Source organism: Cygnus olor, chromosome 24 (assembly GCF_009769625.2).
Source record: "Cygnus olor isolate bCygOlo1 chromosome 24, bCygOlo1.pri.v2, whole genome shotgun sequence".
Lineage (NCBI taxonomy): Eukaryota > Metazoa > Chordata > Aves > Anseriformes > Anatidae > Cygnus > Cygnus olor.
The window spans coordinates 4,961,270-4,977,794 of record NC_049192.1 but is presented as its reverse complement, the minus strand read 5'-3'; the positions used below and the strand labels follow the sequence as shown (position 1 = coordinate 4,977,794).

Genomic DNA, 16,525 nt, shown 5'->3' with positions numbered 1-16,525 from the left:
CCCGAAGTGGCGTTTGTGGGGGGGGGTTCTCCCTCAGGATGGGGCACGGGGTGGGCTCTGTGGGGCAGCGCGTGGAGTCACCAGCTCTCCAGCCCCGGGGGGCTCTGGTGGGGGCACCCAGCTCCCTGCTGCCCTGCTCAGCGGGGTGACACCACGGCTGGGGTGGCAGCTGGCCCCGCACGGCCCCGGCACCCGCTTGGTACGGCCTGGTGCAGCCCTGTATGGCCCAGTACGCCCAGTGCAGCCCTGTATGGCCCAGCACAATCAGTGCAGCCCTGTACGGTGCAGTGCAGCTCTGCACAGCCTGGTACACCCAGTGCAGTCCTGTATGGCCCAGTACACCTGGTGCAGCCCCGCACGGTCCGGTGCAGCCCCATACGGCCCAGTACACCCAGCGCAGCCCTGCACAACCTGGTGCAGCCCTATATGGCCTGGTACAGCCGGTGCAGCCCTGCACAGCCCGGTGCACCCAATGCAGACCTACATGGCCCAGTTACACCCAGTGCACCCACTGCAGCCCAGTATGGCCCGGTTACACCCAGTACACGCAGGAACGGGGCCGCCGGCCCGGCAGAGGGCAGCAGGGACGGACGGGGGGGGGGGCGCTTGGGTGGGTGCGCGTGTAAGCGGGGGGGGGGGGGGGGCTGCGCGTGTCCGACCGTGCGCGTGTGCGCGCCTGGCCGAGGGCGTGCCTCCGAAGCCCCGCCCCTCGTGACCACGCCCAGACACGCCCCTCGAGGCCCCGCCCCCCCCTCGAACCACCCCCTCCCCGCAGCCCCCGCCCCTCCCGGCCCCGCTCGCTGCGGAGCGCCCCCCCCCCCCCCCCCCCCCGGCGGCACCGACCCCGGCGGCAGCGCCCGGCCCGCCCCCGGCACCTGGGGCCGCCCGGCCCCGCCGCCCCCTTCCTCCTCTTCCTCCTCCTCCTCCTCCTCCTCCTCCTCTTCTTCTTCCTCCTCCTCCTCCTCCTCCTCCCCCCGCAGCCGCGGATGCTCTCGGGCAGCGGCGGCCGCGGTGCCCGGGCGGGGGGGGCATGGCGGCCCCGGACAGCTGCGTTAAGGTGGCCGTGAGGTGAGCGCCGGCCGGGGGGGGGGGGGGGGGGGGTCCCGGGCCGGGGGGGGAGGACGGGGAAAGTGCATCCCCGGGGGGGGCTCGGTGCAACCCCCAGGGCGGCTCCGTGCACCCCCATGGGGGGCTCGGTGCAGCCCCGGGGTGGGCTCCGTACATCCCTGGGGGGGACTCGGTGCACCCCCAAGAAGAGCTCGGTGCACCACCAAGAGGATCTCGGTGCACCCCCCGGGGGCTCTGTACCCACCTCGGGCTTCCCCCCCCCCCCCCCAAGTCTATTCCCCCTCTCCAGGGCAGCACGGGGGTCCCCCGAGCGGTGCGGTGCGGTGCCGGCCCCTCCCAGCCCCCCCTCATCGTTTTTGGGGCTGCCCCCCCCCCTTCCCCCCCCCCATCAGCTCCGTCACTGCTCCGTTGCCCGGCCCTGCAGTGCGGGGGGACCCCCAGACCCTTCCCCTGCACCTCGCTGCTCCCCCCCCCCCCCCCGGCTCCCGGCAGGTTTGGGGTCGGGTTGTTTGACCCCCGGTGCTGTGTGTGGGGGGGGGACACGGGGGGGGTCCCTGCTATGTGCTGGGGGGGCGATGCAGCATCTCCGTGTCCTTTGTGCTGTCTCCGGGCTGGGAACAATGCCCCTCACGGGTCTTGCACCTCCATAAAGGAGCTGCCGGCGGCACCTAATTCATGCCTGGCTGGGGGGGGGGGGGGCTCGGGGGGTGCCGGGCTGGGGCCCGGGGCTGGGTTGCAGCCGGCGGAGCAGATCCCCAACCTCTCCTGCGGATCCGCAGGGGGATGGATGGAGCTCGGAGCCGAGCGGGGGCTCTTTGTTAGCGCCGTACCCGGCTGGGTGTATTCTGAGCGCAGCCGCTGGGGTCCTGAGACCCGCGGCGTTTTCTTCGCCTCTCTCTCCCTGCCAGGAAAGGAGGAAGGAGCCCCCGCGTCCACCACCCCCCCCCCCCGGCAGAAGGGGGTTAAGACCCCGGTGGGAGCCCACGGGTGAGGCAGGTAGGGCTGGTGCCCCGTTGTCCCAGCCGGAGCTGCCACCCGGCGTGGGGCAGGGACAGGGCGCTCAGCTTCCTCCCGCTCGCCCCGTGGCTGCCCCGGGTCAGCCCGCGGCTTCCGCACTGTCACGGGTCAGGCCCTGGGTGCGCTGAGCTCCCCTGCAGGCTGCCGGAGCGGGGCGAGGGAAGGATCAGGCCCTCCCCGTCTGGCTGCTCCTGCCTCGGATCCCACCTCGGGGCTGCGGGAAGGGCGAGGGGGTAACCCAGGGGGTGCCGCGGCCCCACGCCCGTAACGGCTCGAGGTGGATGGGGTGCCGATGGCAGTCTGCAGGGGGGATGCGTTAGTGCTCGAAGGAAGATGCAGAGGCAGTGCCCCGGGCAGAGCACAAAAGATGCTGGGCGCAGCGTCAGTGATGGAGGGGGAAATGGTGGGTGTGTGGCTGCGCGCGCCGCCGCCTGCGTGCGGGTGCGCCAAGGCACCTTGTGGCGCTGCCCGCTTGGCGAGCTGTTGATGGGGGTTTTCTGCCTTGTTCCACTCGACAGGCTGAGAATTGGGGTCCGGCAGGCTGGGGGAGCAGCGGGGAGGTGACAGCATCCCTCTCGTGTGGGTGCTCCCGCGGTGCCTGCGCAGGGCAGGTCAGGGGTGGCTGTGCCAGGGCACTGACCCGGGAGCCGAGCGATGCCGGCGGCTGCGGGTGGAGATTTCCTGCTGGCCGCACTCTTCCCGTCCTCCATCCTGCGTTTCTCTTGGGATGGAGCCTCGGAACAAAGGCCCGACTCAGGGCCGGTCCCTTTTCCCCAGGAGATGAGCGGGTGCTGTCAGGGATGGCGGCTGCGGAGCTGGTTTTGGGCAGGGCTGTTCCCAACCGAACCCTTCAGTCCCTGCCTGCGATGATGTTGGGTGCATGGGGAGGGGATCACGAGCAGGCGGTGATCGAAATATGCATCCTTCCCTCCACGGCGTCGTGGTGGGGCTGGGGCATCCATGGTGAGGATCGGGGTGGGGAGGGAAGGCGCCCATCCCTCTCCCGCCCCCAGCTCGGGGAAGGGTGCTGGTGTCCCCCCGGGTGCCACCGGTGGGCAGCGGGTGGCGGGGGCGATGCCGTGGGTCTGTGAACGGGCAGGACAAAGGAGGGTGGGAGCGAGGAGGCTGCGAGACAAAGCAGGCAGGTCGCAGTGCTGGGGGGGGGGGAGATGCGTGGCTCCTGGGCACAGGAGGGCCGAGCCTCTCTCCCTGCTGCTTTTGTGCCCAAGCACAAGCACGGGTCCCCTCCCGCCCTGCGGGGTTTCTTTGTGTGACACCTTGCGGGGGAGCAGCCGGGCTGCGGGGTCCTCCTGGACCCCCACCCTCTGTGCAAAGCAGGTCCCAGCTCCCCCCGGCTGTCTCGGGACAGGGCAGCTCCGGGAAGGATTGCAGAGGAGGTCGAACACCTTTGGGGTGCGGCAGGATGGGAACAAAAGCCCCAATTTTGTCCCTTTGTGATACCGTGCCAGCTATGCCCTTTTTTTGGGTCTCTGCGTCCCTGCCGTTTGTGGGAGTGAGGGGGGACGTGGGGGGGCTTGGGAGGAAGGTGCTGGGAGCTGCTGGGTGGTGGGCACGGTCCCACTGATGTCGAGAGGTGCCGCAGCCACCAGGACCCATCTCTGGGGCCTCGCGGAGCCCCCAAGATTGGGAGGACCAAGAAGGGGGGGGCCCTGGTTCTTCTGCTTGCCCTGCCCTGGCAGGAGGAGGCAGGGGAGATGCTGCAGTGTTTCACCGTCGGCCTTAACGTATGAAAGAAATCTTCTCCCTTCCCCTCTGAGAGCCTCGGCAGCAATGTTGGCACTGGGGCCGCGTGGAGCTGGGTGCCGAGGGGGGGTTATTTAGGGCACGGGGGTGTTGTTCGGGCTTCCTGTGCGCCACGAGCGAAATGGCTGATGCCTGCTGCAGCGCCGCCGCCAGCAGCGAGAAACGCAGGCCTGGGGGTGCTCCCGGCCCCGCGGCCAGCGTGTACCTGGGGCAGGGACCCACACCGTGCTCCTGGGGCTGGCTGGCTCCTGCCCCACAGGCAGGGTCTGCCTTCCCCGGTGCCGAGCCCGCCGGGTCGCTTTGTGGGCCCGTCGGAGCTCGCCGGCTCCGGCGGACGCCGCCGGGGAAGGAAGCGAGGGGCTGAGCCGGGTGCTGTGCGCCGCAGCACCGCGTTCAGCTGCCGCCAGCCACCGCGGTGCTGAGCGGGGCGGCCTCAAAACCTTGGGTGCTCGCTCAGCAACCCGGGGAGGCAACAACCCCCCCCGTTCCTTCTGCAGGTGACCTTCAGCGTGGTTGCTGCACAGCAGCTCGCTGCAGCTCCCCGCAGAGCGTCTGGCCAGGCTCGGGCCCCCCCCCCCCCTCTGTGTGGCACCGGGGCTCGTGGTGGGCTCTGGCAGCCTCGGCGAGCCGGGGGTGCTGCGGGGGGAGCAGGGCTCCGGGGCTGCCGGTGGGTGCTGGCGCCCGGCCCTGCTGCACGCGTGGTTTTGCTGTGTCAGGGAGGGCCGGTGGTGCGCGGGAACCCGGAGGCTGTGTGACTCCTTGGCTGGGGAGGGGGGGGGGTGGGTCTGAGAAACCAGGCTGGCTGCAGAAATGCTCCCCAAGAGCCCTTTCCAGCCACCCAAACGTGGTGTTCATCGGGGGGAAAGCAGCACCCCCCATGCCGGAGCTGCCTGCGGCACCGCAGCTCGCCCGGCCGGCTGCCGAGACTCAGGAAGCCGAGCTTGTGAAATTGGGGAAGGAAGTCGAGTCGGATTTCAAGTTTATTTAAACTCCGCAACCTCCAGTCCTCCGCTGCTCTCGTAAACACTCCCGCCGAGATGCTCCGTGCCCCCGTGCCGGCAGCCCGGGCGCTGGCTGGGTGCTGCCCTGGGAACTGCTCCCATCCCGTGCCGGGGAGGCAGGGCGGGATGCTCGGCGTCACGCAGCCATCGCGGCGTGCCCGGGGGGGCTCGGCTCGGTGCGACCACGGGGGCGAAGCGTCCTGCCGCCGTGCCTGGGGCTCCGCTGCTCGCTGGGGTGGTTTCCGCTCCCACGAAGCCTGCGGGACCGGGGACGGCGCTGAGGAGGCGGGGTGGTTGTGCCCCTTTTGAACCAGAAGGGCACGGGCCGTGGGGGCTGGCTCCTCCCGGGGCTGGTTTTGGGTCCGGGTGGGGAGGTGGCATCAGCCTGAGCCGTGTCACGGCAGTGTCACCCGAGGGCGGTGGCACTGCGATGGGTGGCACAGCCTGGTCCCCGGTGCTCGCTGCCGTCGTGGTGCTGCCGTGGCTCCGAGCCCTTTGGTGTGGTCCCAGGGTATTTTTGGTTGAAGGTGTCCCTTAAATGGTCCGTAAGGTCCCTTCCATCCCACGCCGCTCTGGGACACCATGGGGCTGGCTGGTGTTAGGCTGGTTCTGCTCATGGGGCTTTATGGGGGGGGCAGTTTGGGCAGGGGGGCGGGTGAGACAAACCCACCCCGCTGCCTGGGGATGTGCCTGGCTCCCAGGGTGACGGCGGGACAGCCCTCCCCGGTGTCATGGCACTGCCCAGCACCGGGACATCCCTTCTCCCGTCCCTTTTGGGGTGTTTCTCCCATCTGCAGGGACTGGGAGCCTCCTTAGTGAGTGGGGTCCAAGCTCCGAGACCTGTGTTTTTTTTGGGGGGGGGGGGGGGGCAGCATTTTGGGAGGCTGCTGCAGCTGCAGGGACCCTGAGCCATCTTTCCCCATCCTCTGCCTCCGTGCAGGGCATCCCCATCCCGCTGCCGTGCACGTTTCCATCCCCGCCCCGAGCGGGGTTCAGGTGGGGGGGGCCCCCATGCTTGGGGGCAGCGCCGGGGCCAGGTGTGTGGGCGAGAGGGGTTTTTCCGTGCCTGGCCTCCATCAGGCGTGCGCCTGCTGGGTTTTACAGCGGAAATGTTCGAGAGGGGCTGGAAACATCGGCGGTGCGAGGGGAGCGGGGCTGCGCACGGCGGCTCAGCGCGGGGACGTCGCAGCCCGCGGCTCTCAGGGGCTTTTGGTGCCTGCGCCCTACGGGATTTAAATGCTTGATGCCACGAAGCACCAGGAACCGGGGGCTCTCGGTGCCTTTCCCGCACCAGGAGCGAAACTGGGGGGACGGGAGATGAGGCTCTAACTGAGAGCGGTTTGCGGGAGGTGAAGCTCCAAACAAAGCTGTCAGGAACACGGCCCCGGCCCCGGAGAGGGAAGGCGATACCCCCACCGAGCCCGTGCTAATCGAGGGGCCTGCCCCGGCCCCCCCGGTGTTGTGCTGTTCCTGCTGCGGAGGCTGGCCCTGGTGGTCCCAGGAGGGTTTTTTCCTGCTGGAGGCTGTCAAAACAGTCCCCAACTGCTGGGTTAAACAGCCGGCGGGCTCGGGGCGTGCTGGATCGCGTGGAGAGCTGAGCCTGGCCCCGTAACCTGTGTAACCCCCCCCCCCCCCCCCGGGGGGGTTCCTGCCTGGCTGCTCTTCGTGCCCAGGGCTCGGTGGGTGCCGGGGGGGTTGCTCGGTGCTCTGTCCCCCTCCCCAAGCTCAGGGTTTGTTTTCGTGGTGCCACCAGCACCCTGGGTACAGCCCGGAGACTGGTGCCGACGTGTCCTGGGGCAGCGCTGTGCCAGCCCAGCCTTCCTGGGGGGGCGAAAGGTTTCATCGGTGTCCTCCTGCCCCCACCAACGGGGCCTTGCCGCAGTCGGGACCCCACGCCCATTGGGTGATGGGCGGTGTTGTGCCCATCACCCCCTGCTCGGGGCTATTTAGGGTGGGCTCTGGGTCTGCAACCCCTTCCCCTCCTAGCGGAGCCCCTGGGTGACCAAGGCACGTGCCACCTGCATGGGTGCAGCCGACTTTTTGCTTGTGCTGGAGGGGAATGGGGCAGAGAAAATCCCCCAGGGGCACGAGGGCGGCTGCCCTCCCTCCGAGCAAGGACGCTCCCAGCCCGAGTTAGCAGTAGGGCATCCCCCGGGCTGTGGGGCTGCAGCCTCTGCTCATCCGTATTTCATGCTGGACCTTCCCAGGAGGGATACAGGGGCGTAAGGAGCCTGTTGCCGTCCCCAGTGTGGGCCCAGCTTTGCTCCTGGTGGTTTCGGTGGCTTCGCAGCGTGTCCGTGCCGTTCCCGTGTGCTTGGAGCGCATGGGGCCACGCGGTGCCCTGAGCCTTGGTCGCTTCACGCGTGCTCCTTGCGCTGCCCACCCCAGGGGTTTTGGGGCCCTGCACCCCTTTGTGTGCGACTGCCCTGGGTCTGCCATCCACAAACATCCTCGTGGCATCTCCCAGCCCTTCCCCCAGGCAGGTCCAGAGTGGAGCCTTTGGGAACCCCAGCTGCTTTGGGGATGGAGGAGGAGCCCAGAGGCATTGCAAACTCGGTGCTCCCGCTGCCCTCCAGGCGATGCGCTGGGAAAAACGCGATCCCCTGCTCCCCCTGAGCCCCGCTGAGCCCTGCCTGCAGCCTTGGGCTGGGGTCTCCTGGGTGCCAGGTCCCCGTGCAGGCTGCGCATCCCCTGGCCCTTGGTGGGTCTCGGTGTGGAGCAGATGGCGCGGCTCGGGGCCGGTGTGCTCCTGCCAGAGCTAATGAGCGACACACGGCGGCTGCCAAAGCCTGATTTAAAGGTTTCCCTAAGCCTGGGAAAGCCTGGAGCAGGAGGATTAGGAGGCCCGGAGGGCTCTGGGGTTGAAAGCAGCGGGGTTTGCCCCACGGGGACCTGGCAGGGAGCATTGCTGTGCCCTCGGTGCTCAGCCAGCACGGAGGCAGGCTGAGCCCAGCGCTCGCCCGTGTTGTGCTGGCTCCCGCTAGGAAATGCCCTGCTATATCTCTTAATCTAAGTGTTTTCCGACCAGACCTGGCAGTCCCAGGGGAGCCTTATTCAATTTTCTCTTGATTGCTGAGCTGCTTCCCTGCCGCGGTAATTAAATGCTCAACTTTGTCTTGATTTGGGTCCGGAGCAACCTGTGTGCCACCAGCCGGCTCTGGGCACGTGAGACCCCTCTGGGGCCCCGTGCTGGGCTGGGGGCTCGTCCTCTGGGGATGGGGGCAGGTCCCCGGGGGGAGCCTCGGGCAGCCCGAGGCTTTCTGTGCTGGCCTGGGGATGTGGGAAAACCAGGGGGGGTGGGGGGGTCTTTGCTCTGATCTATCCCTGGTGCTGCTGGTGGCACCTGGGGGGCTGCTGGTGGGCACGGGCAGGCCGGACCTTGTGCCAGCACCGTTAGGTGTGCGGTGCATGGGGGCTCCCTGCCCCCTAGGGTGTTTTTGGGGAAGGGCACAGCAGGATATTAGGGACGCTCTCTGCTCTCCTCCTCTCTGCCCTATGCTGCTGGGGGAGGGGGGATCACGGGGCAGCAGCAAAGCATGGAGGGCACCTTTGGGGTTGACGTGAGCAAAGTATTTTTTGGGGGGGGGGGCGGGGAGCAGAAGGTCTCCCGTGCAAGTCTGGGCTGCGCAGCGGATGCTCCTGTGGGCGTGATGCTGGGGAGGCCGGAGAGAGCCTGGGAGCGGGGACGGGAGCGATGTGGGCGCCGTGGGGAGCGGGGATGGGAACCGGGGGACCGCAGGCACCGTGGGGAGTGGAGCCAGGCGCTGCCCAGGCTCGCCCGGCGCTGTCTGTGCGGGTACATCGGAGGCTGCTCGGCTGGCCCCGGGGCTGCCAGCTCCACCCTGCACCAGCCCTCGCCGCCAGGGCTGCCTGCCAGATCCGCCTCGGAGAGGTGGGAGCTCCCTGCTGCACCGGGGCAATGCCCGGCAGCCTGCGGTCGTGTGGCTCCAACAGGCAGCGAGAGGCAGTGGCAGACAGAGCGACGGCCCCTGGGTGCCCAGCAGGCGTTGGGGGGGGCTGCCTGCACCCCCAGTCTGAAGCAGCTGCCCTGGGCTGGGAAGTGGTGGCGAGCGGACGTGTGCTTGGCCTCGCTGGGGAGTGCCAAGGGCTGGGACAGCCCCGGTTGGAGGTGGGTGATGCTGCGGGAGGGCTCTGGGGGAGGTTGGATCCCTTCCCGTTGCATCGAAGCCCACCCCGCTGGCTGCAAGGCTGGAGGTGCTGGGGGGGGTTCCCCGCGGGGTCAGCTCCTGCCCCGGGGCCGGAGGGAGCCCCGAGGGCTGCCCGTGGGAGCCGGCAGCCTCGTGCTGCCCGCCCAGCGCTTGGCTCCCAGCCTGGCACCGAACAACCCAACCTTTGTGCGTGCCGCGGGGCGCTCCGCGGCGCTGCCTGCCCCTCGGTGTGCGGGACCCGCTCCCCGCTTCTCCGCTTCCTCCCCAGATGCTCGGTCGCCCTGGCAGCCGAGCCATGGAGACGGGCGCTTTCACAGCCTGCCAGCCCGGCAGGAAAGGGGAGGAGAGAGGCAGAGAGGCTCCCCTCCGCGCCGCCGCTGAGCCTTTGTGTCCCCTTGTGTCCCCTGCGTGGATGCGGGCTTTCCCTGGCATCGCGCCGCTCGTGCTGCGGGGTCTGCGTGCCGATGCCGGAGCAGGCAGGCTCCTGCCGTGCCGCCTGTCATCCCCTCGGCGAGTGCTGCTGCTTTGGGAAGGAGCTGGTTCGGGAATCACCCCCTTGCCTGTGCCTTCCTCTGTCTGCGCATCCGTCTGCAGCCATCCCTGCGCCTCGTGCCTCGGTTTATCAGCGTGGGCGCGAGGGAGATGGGGCTGGTGGTGTCCTGGTGGCCCCAGGACAGTTTGTGTCCTCCCCACGCCGGTGGCTTTGCACCGAAGCAGCTGGGGACAGCCAAGGGGACAGCCAAATAGCTGGAGGAGCCTGCACTGGGATCAGCTGGGCTCTCCTCTCTGTGCTTGTCCCAGCCTCTTGGGGCAGGGCATCCTGGCACGTTCGGCTCGGTGCTGGGCACGGTGCTGGGCACAAGCTGTCTGGGCTGGTGGGGCTGTGTCCCACTGCTGGGATTGCAGGTGAGGGAGCAGCTCCATCAGCCTGTAGGGTGGGCCCTGCTGGCACCCCCCCAGTTCTGCTGGGCGGACGGGACGTGGTGAGCATCCTTTTCAATAGGGCAGGGCCAAGGAGAGGCAGAGCGCACCCGGACGGTGACCTCGTGCACCCCACAGTTGCTGCTCTGTGTTGTAGAGGAAAGAAACTGAGGCAGGGCAAGGCAAAAAGCTGCCGGCTCCCCCAGCAGCACCTGGTGGGGCTGAGAGTAGGGCCGAGGGGAGAGCCCATGCTGGCTCTGCAGGTCCCTAGGGCTTAGGAGGAGGAGGTCTCGTGCCTCTACACCCAGTGCCTGGCATGGCGATGCACCCCTGGGAGGGCTGGGCTGGGCTGAGACCCCCCGAGGGGCAGAGAGCTGGGGCTGCCCAATGCCTGGGAGCAGGGACGGTGGCACCGGCCTGGGGAAACCTTCGCGGTGAGTCTTGGTGGCCACATAAATCTCCCGACGCTGGGTGGCCGGGCTGCTGGTGACAGCCGCGTCCCCCGTCCGTGTCTGCTGGCGCTCGTTGTGCTCATCCCTGCCCTCTGCTCCGCTCTTGTAACGGGTTGGGGGGGGGGGGGGCTGATATTTGCTGTCTGCAGCAGCTCCCCGGGGTGTACCCAAGTGGTACGATTAAAAAAAGAACGAAGGATTTTGCTGAAAGCCCTGCTCTGATTTTTCTCGGAGAGGGAAAAGTTTCCAGAAGTGCCCTGGTTCCAGTTCGTTCCTCTGCCCGTCCCCGGGGGACGCTGTCGCTGTGCATGCCTGGGGATGGGGAGCGCTTCATCTGGGTGGGAAAAAAAAAAAAAAAAAGTAATTAAAACTGGGGTTCATTTTCCTGGAGGAGGGTGGGCCCCTGGGAAGGCGACGGCAGCGAGTCTCGGGCTGAGCACACCAGAAGCTGCTTTCTATTGTGGCTGCTGAGCTAAATATACCCGCGGACACATTGCGCTGTTCCCACGCGTCTGCTGCGCAGCCTCGCAGCCCACCCGCCTCCCACGCCCCGGGGGTTTTGCCCCCCCCCCCCCCCCCAGCTCTCCCTCACCTACCCCCAGCCCTCCCGGTGAGCCCCCATCCCGCAAAGCCTCTGCTGCGGGCGCTGCGGGCTCGGGAGGAATTAATAGCCTCGTTGATGAAGCACCAAGGGAGAGGAGCTCTGCAGTCATTAGCTCTAATGAGAGCCGCTTGCCAGGGCGCTTGGCTCCGCGTTCCCTTCTTTCTCCGCAAGTCCCCGGGGACCTGGCAGCTTCCCGCAGCCGCCGCTTCCCCCGAAACGCGGAGCTGCTGCACCGCCCTGGCGCCTGTCGTGCAGCAGATCCGCGTCGGTGCGGTGCCTGCGGTGCACCCAAAGGGTTTGGGGCGGTTGGATGCAGCGGGTGGGGACGCGGCGGGTTGGTTGTGCCCGCTGCCGGAGCTGCCCTGGTCCCGTCTGCAGCCTGGGGCAGGCACCGGGCTGGGCGGAGGGTTGGTTCCAGTCGGTGGTTTTGGCGCTGGCACCGTCTCGTCGGGTTTTGCGCTTTGCATTTCATTTTGCACTTTTCATTTTTTCACTTTTCTAAGTGCAGTTTGATCTCGCTGCCTTTTGAGCGGGTGCGCCCACGTTGCAGCTGGCTGTCCCTCGGCGTGCCCGTGCCCTGGCGCTCCAGGCTGCTTCGAGGAATTGATCGGTGTCTACCTGCAGCCCGGGGCTTGCTGCCTGGCTGGGGACATGGAGAATAAACTGGTGTGGGAGTGGGAGACTGGGCTTTATTCAGCTGTCGGTGCAAGGGAAGCTGTTGTGAGCTGTGCGCTCCGTACCGCGAGCGGTGGCACTGCTGTCACCTGCCTGGAGCAGCCACAGCTCCAGCGTGGGGCACGGTGGTGTCCCCAGGAGCAGGCAGCGGGGTGAGCCCCGAGGCTGTCCTCAGCCTCTTCCTCCTCCTGCAGGATCCGTCCCCAGCTGTCCAAAGAGAAGATCGAGGGATGTCACATCTGCACCTCCGTGACGCCCGGCGAGCCCCAGGTGCTGCTGGGGAAGGACAAAGCCTTCACCTACGACTTCGTCTTCGACCTGGACACGTGGCAGAAGCAGATCTACACGACGTGCGTGGGCAAGCTCATCGAAGGCTGCTTCGAGGGCTACAATGCCACCGTGCTGGCGTATGGCCAGGTACCTGCTTTGCCCTCTTCTTGGGCTCCGTCGTGGGCTTTGGGCTCTCCTGAGCCACTGGCACCCGCAGAGGTTAGGGGAAGGCAAAGGTGTTAAAGGTCCTGGGTGCGGAGGGGACAGAGATGGCCCTGGGCTGGGTGGGAGCTGGGGCAGGGGCTGGCCTGGGTTGGGAGAAGGGGGAGACACAGCTGGGGCATGTGTGGGGGTCTGGGGCGTTTGGGGAGCCCGGGGTGGTGTGGGCGCAGGGGGCATCGAGGACCTAAGCAGCCCCCCCATCGCGGCCCCTTCGCAGACGGGCGCCGGGAAGACGTACACCATGGGGACGGGCTTCGACATGAACATCTCCGAGGACGAGCAGGGCATCATCCCGCGGGCCATCGGCCACCTCTTCAGCGGCATCGAGGAGCGCAAGCGGGCGGCACAGAGCCAAGGCGTGGCGGCACCCGAGTTCAAAGTCAGCGCCCAGTTCCTGGAGGTGGGTGACAGCAAGGCTGGGGTGGCACCCTGGGGGGTCCCTTTGCCTTGTCCTGGGCTCTTGGAGCTGTGACAGCATGCAGGAGGCTCAAAGCACCCAGGTGCTGTCGGCCTCACGATGGCCACAAACTGGGGTGGCATTTCCCTGGGAGCTCTCCCCAGGGATGGGAGCTCGTGCCTTGGTCCTCAGGAGATTTGGGGTGCTCTGGGCTCTCTCGCTCCTGTTTGAGGTGTTTGACTGCTGTCAGCTCTGAGTCCTTGGGGTTGTCCCTGCTTGTCTGGCACTCCCCTGGCCCGCCGTGTCCCCTTCCACCCGGTGGAGTTGACCTCGGGACCCGCGGTGGGACTGGGGCTCTGCCGCTTGTGTGGCCGGGGCGCACGTCCCCCTGCACCCCATCCCTTCTGGGCACGTGTACACCTAGATCCAAGCTTACCCATGCACCATCTCCTCTACGTGTTTGTGCATCCTTTGTGCATCCTCTCCTACACTTGTATGCACGCCAGCTCTCCTGGTCACCCTTCCCTGTGTGCACACGCGTGCATCTACGTGCCTGCACCCCCAGCTCTCCTGCGCAGCCCGTCCTAGCTCTGGGACTGCAGCAGCAGAAGGGCACAGGGCAGCACCTCCAGCCCACCCCGTGCCAGGCTCCAGCAGCCTCCTGCTCACCGTTACTCACCCCCCTGCCCGCTTTCACCCCGTTCAGCTCTACAACGAGGAGATCCTGGACCTGTTTGACAGCGCCCGCGACCCGGATGCGCGCCACCGCAAATCCAACATCAAAATCCACGAGGACGCCAGCGGGAGCATCTACACCACCGGCGTCACGTCGCGGCTCATCAGCTCGCAGGACGAGGTGGGTTCGGCACCGGGGGGGGCTGCAGAAGAGGGGTCGCAGCCGGGGATGCTCTACCTGGGGAGCAAGGCGAGGAGGGACGGAGCAGAGCAGCCCCAGGGTGGTGCAGGGGGAGGTCGGGGCTGCCGAGGGATGCTGTCCTGACTCTCCAAAAGGGTGCTCCAAGGTTTTGTTTCCTCTCTGCCGTGCGTCGTTGCAGCTGATCCAGTGCCTGAAGCAGGGGGCTCTTTCCCGCACCACTGCCAGCACCCAGATGAACGTGCAGAGCTCCCGCTCCCATGCCATCTTCACCATCCACCTGTGCCAGATGAGGGTCTGCGCCCGCCCGGAGCTGGTGAGACACAGGGGGGCTGGGGAGCCTTCCCCCCCCCCCCCCCCCCACCTTGGCTCTGCGTGGGGGTTCCTGGAAAGAGGCAGGGGTTTGAAGTCTTGCAGAGAGAGCTGGGTTTTTGTTTTTGCTTCTCTCCTGTTATTGCAATTATTAACATTTAATGGGAGATGAGCAGCCCCGTTCTGGGCAGGGTGACCCACAGCAAGTTTCTGTTGGGATCCTCTCCCCCGATCCTCGAGGGGCTGAGTGCCGAGGGTGGGTGCTCAGGGTTTTGCTGGTGGCTGAATATGGCTGAGAGGTTTTCTGGCTGCTCAGGGGTCGTGGCGGTGACCCCTCTGCATGTGCCTGGCTGCAGGTGAACGGGGAGGTGAGCGGCCTCCTGGACGGAGCCCAGCCCACCACCGAGTACGAGACCCTCACGGCCAAGTTCCATTTCGTTGACCTGGCGGGCTCGGAGAGGCTGAAACGAACGGGTGCTACCGGCGAGAGGGCGAAGGAAGGCATCTCCATCAACTGCGGGCTGGTACGGCCCTGGACGAGCAAGGGGCAGGGGGAGACGGGGGCTGTGGGGGGCCCTGGGACACCTTTAGGTTCTGCTTGGGGCTGCTCCGAGCTGCTGAGTTGCTGTTCTCTCTGCTGTGGGTTCTGCCACTTGGCCCTGGATTATCCGTGACCCTGAACAGCAGCGGTGAGGGCACGGCTTTACTGCTGAGGGTGTGGGGTGGGGGTCCAGCTGGGCACAAGGGTGCAAGCCCCCAAAAGCTCGAGGTCTGCTAATTTGAGCTTAAAACCCACGCTGAGGTTCAGCGCTGCTCCTTGCTGCACATCGGAGGGAGGCGCGTCCCGGGGAGGGGGGCGAATGCTGAGCCTGGCCGGGGAAGCCTCCGGCTCTGGCACCCCACAGCACGCACCCCAGGCCCCAAGCGCTGGCCGTGGGGGGGCTGTGTTCCCAGCAGGGGCTGAATTTGGGGCGGGGGCTTTCCTCTGTGTTGGCAGCTGGCCCTGGGGAACGTCATCAGCGCCCTGGGAGACCAGAGCAAGAAAGTGGTGCACGTGCCCTACCGGGACTCCAAGCTCACCCGCCTGCTGCAGGATTCCCTCGGGGGCAACAGGTATGGGGGTCCCCCTGCAAATGGGATGAGGGTCCGTGGGGCTTGGGGAGGTATTTCGGGACTCAAAGACGTTGTGGGTTGCCTGATGTGGGGTGGGTGCCTCCTGGCAGGCAGAGCGAGACGCTGCAGGTGGGGACACCTCGGCCGCTTGTGAGCACCAGGTGCAAGTGGGCAGCTCTGGTGGAATGAGCTGGTGCTAAACGCTCCATAGCCCCTGTGGACCCAGGACACAGCAAGAGGCAGTGCCCAGCATGGGGCAACCTGGGTTCCCTGCCTGCTGTGGGGGCACTGCTCCCTTTCCCCCTCCCTCAGTGAGCCCGATGCCTGCTCTGGTTTTGCTCCGTGCTGCCTGATGGGACGGACGCATCCTGCTGGTGCTCTGACCCCAGGGGGAGCTGAACCCGGTTCATTCCTCGTTCACAAAACTCAGAGGGGCTGGGACGGGTATCTGGAGGCACGTGGCCTCGGCTGCATCCCGTGTGCCAAATGGGGGAAACCTCCCCTGACCCCGACCCTCGCCTCCCCCAGCCAAACCATCATGATCGCCTGCGTCAGCCCCTCCGACCGCGACTTCATGGAGACCCTGAACACCCTCAAGTACGCCAACCGGGCTCGCAACATCAAGAACAAGGTGGTGGTGAACCAGGACAAGACCAGCCAGCAGATCAGCGCCCTGCGGGCCGAGATCGCCCGCCTGCAGATGGAGCTGATGGAGTACAAGGCGGTGAGCGCCCGAGCAAAGGCTGTGGGTTGGGATGGAGCCAGGAGCAGGGAGCCTCCTCGTGCTTGCATCAGGGTGATTTTAGCAAGCAAGACCCTCCTGCCCACTGTGCCCCCTCCCCGGGCATACCCTGGTTGTCTCCAGCCCTTTCCCCCAAGGAGGGTGTCCCACCAGCCAGCCGAGCTCTGTTCTGTGTCTTGGTGGCACTGGGGTGTTGGGGAAGTGGCATGGCACTGAGAAACCATGAGGCTGGTGCTTTGGCATCGCTGGTGACGGCTGCCAAGCCGCTGCCTGCCCGATGCTCCCCCAGGGCAGGAGGTTGGACCGGCAGCTCGAGCCTGGGAGGCTCAGGAGACCGAGGGCTCAGCTCCTGCCCTGCCATGGGAGGACCTCGGGCAAGTCTCCCAGGGATGTCGAGGCAGAGCAAAGCCTTGGAGCATCTCTCACCCTCTGCCCGTTGGGTTCAGGCCTTCCTGGTCCTTAGGTTTTCCCTTCCCCTGCACTGGATGTGGGTGGGTGCCCGTGTCCCGGCGCACCCCACGCTCAGGGGCTGCCCCCTGTCCCCGCAGGGCAAGCGGGTCATCGGGGAGGACGGCTCGGAGGGCTACAGCGACCTTTTCCGCGAGAACGCCATGCTGCAGAAGGAGAACAGCGCCCTGCGCATGCGGGTGAAGGCCATGCAGGAGGCCATCGATGCCATCAACAGCAGGGTCACCCACCTCATGAGCCAGGAGGCCAACCTCATGCTGGCCAAGGCAGGTGAGGCTGGGCGCCTCGGGGCTGGGTTGGGACCGTGCCACGGCTCTTCCCGTGACCCACCCGAGCCTCTGCTCCTCCTCCAGGGGACGGTAACGAAGCTATCGGCGCCCTCATCCAGAATTACATCCGGGAGATCGAAGAGCTGAGGTGAGCCAGGCACCGGGTCTCTCGGCTCACCCAGGTCCC

The 16,525-nt window shown here is 67.1% G+C and overlaps 1 protein-coding gene across 1 annotated transcript in view; it reads left to right on the top strand.

The window, feature by feature from the left end:
* The first annotated feature begins 846 nt into the window (after positions 1-846).
* The window catches only part of KIF21B (kinesin family member 21B), a 31,683-nt gene continuing 16,004 nt past the window's right edge, over positions 847-16,525 (top strand). Inside the window, 10 exon segments of the mRNA XM_040535685.1 lie at positions 847-1,068; positions 11,866-12,088; positions 12,381-12,563; positions 13,267-13,416; positions 13,616-13,750; positions 14,103-14,270; positions 14,744-14,859; positions 15,388-15,583; positions 16,150-16,339; positions 16,423-16,486. Coding sequence (XP_040391619.1) covers positions 1,031-1,068; positions 11,866-12,088; positions 12,381-12,563; positions 13,267-13,416; positions 13,616-13,750; positions 14,103-14,270; positions 14,744-14,859; positions 15,388-15,583; positions 16,150-16,339; positions 16,423-16,486 — 1,463 coding nt within the window. The 5' untranslated portion in view covers positions 847-1,030.